Raw genomic sequence first — 6,732 nt, 5'->3', positions numbered from 1 at the left:
AACAAGAGCGAAACTCCGTCTCAAAAAAAAAAAAAAAAAAAAAAAAAGACTCCACTGGAGACCAACTAAATCTGCATCTCTGAAGCTGTTACGTTTTCAATCTCTCCAGGTAATTGTCATCGGCAGCCCTTGACTGGGTCAAGAGCTACCAAGTTGTTCAAAGACAAGAGACATGAGTGTGTGAGGCTGCTCTGATTTTCTGGGCCCATAAACCATCCTCACTCTACCCACCCCAAGAGAATTTCCCACCTCCTCTGAGAAAGCCTGCTCAACGTCCTGTGGGGAGTAACCAGCAGTCCCTTCTCTAACTGCAGTCTGCTAGAATCACACCAGTCACTTCCTCCCTCCCTGTGGTATGATGGAGAAAACTCAAACTCACCCCACTGCCTTTCCACAGACAGCCTCGGGGTGGGGTGGGGTGGGGTAGGGTGGGGGGGCACTCCATAGTCAAGAATCCCATCAGCCACTATAGTCTAGATGAGATACTTGGGAATCTGGGTATATTACAGTGCTGCGCCTTCTTTTTCATCAATAGCTATTTGCAAGTCAGTTATGTTAGTCACCTCTTCACTTGTCAAGACACCGCCCCCCCTCAATCTAGCCTTAACATGTTGTGGGGATGGGGTGGCTGGGTTGGGGAGGAGTCAAAGTGAATCAAGGAACTGGGAGGTGAGAGGACCAAGGAGAATGATTCAGCAGAAACACAGGAGCAAGCACCATGATGGAGCAATCAAGAATGGAATTAGGGGCTGGGCGCTGGTGGTTCACGCCTATAATCCCAGCACTTTGGGAGGCTAGGGTGGGCAGAGCACTTGAGGCTAGGAGTTTGAGACCAGCCTTGGCAACATAGTAAAACCCTGTCTCTACTAAAAAATACAAAAATTAGGCTGGTGGTACGTGTCTGTAATCCCAGCTACTGGGGAGACTGGGGCAAGAGAATTGCCTGAACCCGGAAGGCAGATGTGGCAGTAAACTGAGATCGCACCACTGCACTCCAGCCTGGGTGACTGAGCAAGACTCTGCCTCAAAAAAAAAAAAAAAAGGAATTTTGTTCAGCTGATCAGATTTCACTTCTGAGAACTTTTGTGACCTTATCTAGACTTATGCAGACTGCACCACTGGTTCTGAACCCAGCCTCCTCAACACATACTCACACTCTGCCAGCCATGCAAACTCGTCACTTAGATATTAACAAGCCTCATCCCTGCATCTTTTCTCTCCTCTAACACTGCATGCCCTACTTTCATTCTTCTACCTTTTTCCTTGTCCCTTAAATCTCCTGGAGAAAAAAAAATAATCAGCACCAGTCAAAGGAGCCAGAGAGAATTATAAGACACAACAGACAGCAACCCTGCTTGCTCAGGAAGGGCTGGGACATGTCAGAAGTAGCAGGAGGCCTTAAATGGATCATATTCCCAGGGTCTCAGCCTGGCCCAGGCTGTTTCTTCTCCATGAGAAGTCATCCTGCCTGATTCAGTATCCCCGGTGTCTAGCACAGGATGTTGGTAAGTTTTGAATCACATGAAAGTCCTGTCCCTAATATAAACAGAAAGGTTGTATATGCAAAACTCAGTTACACGGGGTAATAATTTCCAGGCTGGTCTCTACTGTCATAATGGTTTAACCTGGTACAGTGGTGGTTCGAAACTCTGGCAGCACATCAAAATCACTCAAGGAGCTTCAAGAAGGACTGATGACAGAGCCCCATCCCAAAGATTCTAGCTCAACCCAGTGCCTCAGCTGTGTAGCTAGGGCTGAGAACCATTGGCATAGTGACACCAAGTGCCAGGTGCTATTTGAATCCAGGGCTGCTTGTTGTGGTTCTGAGCACAGGATTTGGAGTAGGTGAGTCTGTATCACAAGCCTGGCTCTAGCTGTTGAGAAAGTCACCTAAGTTCTCTAAACCTGAGTTTCCTCATTTACGCAGTAGAAATAATAATCCAACCTAACTCTATTGGAGGAGTTTCTGGCACATGGGAGGTTTTCAATCAGTGATCCATTGAACACTATTGTGTGCTGTGATCAGTTTTTCTAGTGTGTCAGCTGCCCTTGCCTTTCAAGACCCTGGCCTTCCAACCCGACTAACAGCAGATGGCCAGAGGCAGGGTTTCAAAGCTGCTGCCACACCACCCAGGTAAATGGGGTCTGAGCATCCCCAAGGACCACCAATATTAGTTCCAATAAGCAAGCACTAGGCAGCCTGCCAGATGCTACTGGTCATCTCATGCCTACCCAGTGCAGACTGGGGTGAAGGGAGTGGGGAGGGGAACCCTGCGCTCAAGGTGCCTTCCTCTGCTAGTCACTGATCTTGAACATCTGATTTGACTGCTAAAGGCTAGCCCTCAAATAGCTCCAAAGTCTAAACAGAGCAGCAGGATTATTCAGGAGAAAAAAGGCGCATTCCAAATTCAAGTATCAGTGGCCCTGATTTATCCTGCTATTGGGATGATATATACGAGGGGTCTCTTAAAATTAATCTCTTTTAAATGAGAGGACCCAGCAAAGAGCCTACCCTGATTCTCCTTTCCCACTCCCCTTATCCCCACCCTAAGTGTGAGGTCTCTATACCTATGGCTTCTGGCAAGGACAGTCACGTTTCACCGCAACATGGATTTTGAGGAGCTGGGCAGACTGGAAGTGAAGATGACCCCCTGAAAAGTCCCCTTTTCCTCCTTCCTCTCATTCCCCCTCACCAGGCCCTGCTGTACTTCCGCCTTCACCCACACCCACTTCCTTGAGCCTAACCTCCTAGCCAGCATTTGTTTTCTCTGGCCCCCTGAACAGCTGGGTGCCTTTGCCTTGCCCAGAGTCACCCTCCCTGCTTCCCGCCACCACAGGCAGCACACTTTGTTGTCACCCAACAAAGCCTGCATGGAGCCTCAGAGGGAGGAAGAGGGGTGCAGTGCTCCCAGGCTGGGCTGATCCCTGCAAACATTGTCTGGGCCACCCCAGACACAGGCTGGCAGGTTGCTGTGTCTCCCCCACCCACCTCCCCATTGACCCATCCACCACCCCTTTCCACATATAGAAGCTACCTGACCTGTTCTTGGACTCAGCTCACGGCGCCCCTTTCCACAGTCCTCACACCCAGCTCCCACTCACACCTCACTTCTCTCCCTCACACCCTCACCCTGTCACACAATGCCCAGTGGCTCTCCATCCTAGCTCTCCAAGAACCTCCCATCCCAAAGCAGACTACCAGCTGCAAGAAGGGAAGGAAGGCCAGGGGTTCAAAATGGCCCCACCCCAACTGGCAAGCTCTGCAGATGAGCTGAACATATCTCCAGACTCACCTCCCCTTAAGAGTCTCTTCAAGACATATTTCTGTGCCCTCTCCCATCTTATGATGGGCTGGCCCAGCCCTCTCACTTGATAAACACAAAGCAAAGGGAAGTGACAGCCCCAGGAGCCAGGTGAAATTTGAGGTGAAATTGGTACATGAAAACATGGTACTCCTGTCCAGTTTAGTCTACTACGCCGTGTGACTCCTCACTAGTTGAGGTTCAAGCGGCTACAATTACTGGCTGAATCCACTGCCTGCACAACCCTGTGTTAAGCGTGGTGGGGAAATACCTAGAAAGGCGGAGGTGCGCCCAGCCCTCGGGAACTCCCGGTCTGCTGAAGATCACCCTAATGAGATGTCCAGGATTCAATGTGAGTTGACAGAATAGCTATCAAGCAAGTCCAGATGGGAGGGGCCTCACAGGACACAGCATGTGCCAGTGGCAGCATGGATAATAGTAATTACCACAAACGTTTACATAACGCAGCACCTACATGGGCTAAGCTTTGTTCCAAGAATATATGTTAACATATGTTAACTCTTTTAATCCCCGTGACACCCTATGAAGTAGACGCTTTTCCCACTTCGTGCATGAGAAAACAGACACTGAGAGGTAAGGGGACTTGCTGAATCCCCTAATAAAGGATGGGGCTGCCCCAGGGTCTATGCTCTCCCTTCTGCCTCATTACCCCTCCCTTCACAGTATAAAGGGATGGATAAGAGTAGGCTCTCTCCCTGGCCTCCACAAAGGAAGGATAAAAGAGTACAGGCTTTAGAGTTGAGTTCCCACCCTCTGCTTTACAGCTCTGTGACTGGAGGAAAGTTAACCTCCATTAGTCCCCTCACCTGAAGGTACAAACTCTATTGACTTCACATGGCTTAGTGAGAACTAAATGCTTCCACATGAGTCACTCAGCACACAGGTTATCTCATCAAAGACCAGTACCAAATAAAACGGCCGGTGGGGGGGGGAAGGGAGATGGGGGGCTAAGGCCAGTTCAAGAAACTTCCTTTTTCTTGAATTCTTTAAAGATCTCTCAGCCATCTTTGCTTATCTTTTCTTCAATGAAGTTATGAGTTGGAGGATACTAAAAAAAAGTCTTCACTTCCCAACCACAAGCCTACTTATCTGAGGATCCCAGAGGGGGTTAGATTTGAGGAAAGCAAATTTGGCAGAAGTCATTGAGCAATATGGGGGAGGAGGGAGCAGTGATTTTACAAATCCCAGCACAGGAAGGCAGTTTTTTCCCCATCTCCCAGGACAGGAAGCCTATTGCTGGGAGATGGGGAAAAAACTGACTAGACAGGTACAGAAAAGAGGTTTCACTAAATGAAAAGAGGTGCTGTCCCCCTCAAATTATTCCCTAACCACCTGAGCAGAACAACAAAAACCTAAAACTTTTTATGACTTGAAATACTCTGAGGGGTGCTATCAAGGACTGAGGGATCCTGCCCCAAACCCTAAAGACATACAGGAATTAATTTCCCACCTGGAACAGGCCACCTCCTGCTCTGTTCCGCTCTACGATAAGGCTGAACCCTCCCCAAGGTTAATAAAAACGAGACAAGGAGTGTCAGCAAAGGATGGGTTACAGAGCCATGGGACTACAGCTACATCTCACCGTTGGTGGCACCGAGGTGACATGTTTAGTCAGTCACATTAGGAAGCAGGTGTCACAGGGACACCTGATCGGAGCTCTGGGGATAAGGAGGGAAAATGTTTAAGAAAGAGGATGGGTGCAAGGCAGGGCTGAAGGGTACTAAGAAGACACCTCACTGGCCCCGAAGTCCCAGTCCTCTGCTTACCCCAATTTCTGGCCAAGCTCAGAGCTGGAAGGAGGGTGGCGTGGCTAGGGGGCAGGGAGGTTCTGAAGCGGGACTCCCAGGAGCCTCTCCCGCTGGGCTAACAGGCGAGACAGGGTGGTCCATCTGGAGAACATAGCTCCACTGAGGAGTGCGAAGGGGTCCCTCCCAGAAGCCGTCACGCAGATGGGCCGGGAGCTACGCGGGGAAAAGGGCAGCGTGTCCGGGCCACCCCCGCCTCGGGAAGCTGTGGGCGCTGGCGGGGTGGGCTCACCTCCGAGGCAGCTTGCGCGGACTCCCTGGGGCGGGGCTGCGTCACCGGAGCCCCTGAGCTGCAGCTCCGAGCGCTGGACCCCAGGAGCCACCGCAGCATCCGGGACAGCGGCCGCGCCGCCATGAAGCCTGATCCCTGCACAGCCGCGGCGGGCTTCGGGAGCACCAGGGCCTGGCACTCACCGCCCGGGTCATCCCGGCAGGGGCGGGGCCATCCCGGCAGCGGCGGGGCGGGGAGGGCGGGGAGAAGGCGGGGCCCGCGCAGCCAATAGGCGAGGACGCCATCTCGCGCGCCCTTCTGGGAACTGTAGTCCGCTCCCCGTGCCTACTTTCCCGGGCCGGGTTAGCGCTCTGGGGCAGAAGGGTAAATAAACTCAGGTGAGGAGCAGGATTCTTTTCCTTCCAGTTTTTCTGGGTGCTGTGGTCTCAGATTTAAGTCGTGGTGTGACAGTAGGCAGGGCAGGACTAGGGCCAAGCGAATGAGGCACTGCCTTGGGCACACAATTTAAGAGGATGCCAGAAAAACTCCAGTTATCAAGGTAAGCAATTTTTTAATGTTAATATTTCAAAAATCGTAATAAATTTAAAAGTCCATGAAATATCAACATTCTAAATAGAAAGAGCGATCCTACAACTTGCCTGACTCACCTCACTCAGTGCACCATAGTGCAAACTCTGGTTTTAAAACAGTCAGGTCTTTCAAGATACACTTCTCCAATTGTGCCGCAAAAGGATACCAACCATCTTGCCCTCTCCATGAAAAAAAAAAAAACAACAACATATATGAGAAGTCACAGAATGAGTGCATAATGAAATGAAATGCTTCTTATACACCAAGCACCATGCTAAATGTTATTTAAAACAATCCTGGAATGAATAGAATGTCCATTTTGCAACTGAGAATATTGAGGCTTAAAGAGACTGGGTAATTTTCTTGAAGTCACACAGCTGATAATGGGCTTCAAACCCAGGGCAATCTACCTTCTACAGTCAGTCAAGTCAACATTCAGTATGTGTTGGAAATGGTGAGGTGTGCCTCTTCCTCTCTCTAAATATAAAGCAGAGTTCTGTAGCCTATAAGATTTTGGATAACACACAATAACGAACTTATGTGCTAAGCGTCATTATGTTTAAACCAGCCTATCTGCTGTATCCAAAACCCTATCGCTGTGGAATTGCAAGAATAAAATACCGACTAGAAGATACATCTCCCAAGTGTATGCTTAAGAAGTGGAGATACAGCTCCCGATCTTGAAGAATTGACTGAATAGTAGGAGAGAGAAGAACACTGAATATAACTGACTTTTACAAATGCAGTGAGATTGTCATAAAAGCTGAGACAATTTTAGCCTTAGAATCAATGTGAGTTTCTC

General features: G+C 49.6%; 1 protein-coding gene across 3 annotated transcripts in view; it reads right to left on the bottom strand.

The window, feature by feature from the left end:
* Positions 1–5,635, bottom strand: part of MOCS1 (molybdenum cofactor synthesis 1) — a 34,524-nt gene extending 28,889 nt beyond the window's left edge. For all 3 annotated transcript variants that reach the window (XM_017511773.1, XM_017511769.1, XM_017511770.1), the window contains exon 1: positions 5,361–5,635. In XM_017511773.1, coding sequence (XP_017367262.1) covers positions 5,361–5,483 — 123 coding nt within the window. In that variant the 5' untranslated portion in view covers positions 5,484–5,635. The remainder of the gene's footprint in view (positions 1–5,360) is intronic.
* Between the last annotated feature and the right edge of the window lie 1,097 nt (positions 5,636–6,732).

Source organism: Cebus imitator, unplaced genomic scaffold (assembly GCF_001604975.1).
Source record: "Cebus imitator isolate Cc_AM_T3 unplaced genomic scaffold, Cebus_imitator-1.0 Scaffold451, whole genome shotgun sequence".
NCBI lineage: Eukaryota > Metazoa > Chordata > Mammalia > Primates > Cebidae > Cebus > Cebus imitator.
This window is presented reverse-complemented; position numbering and strand designations above follow the sequence as displayed.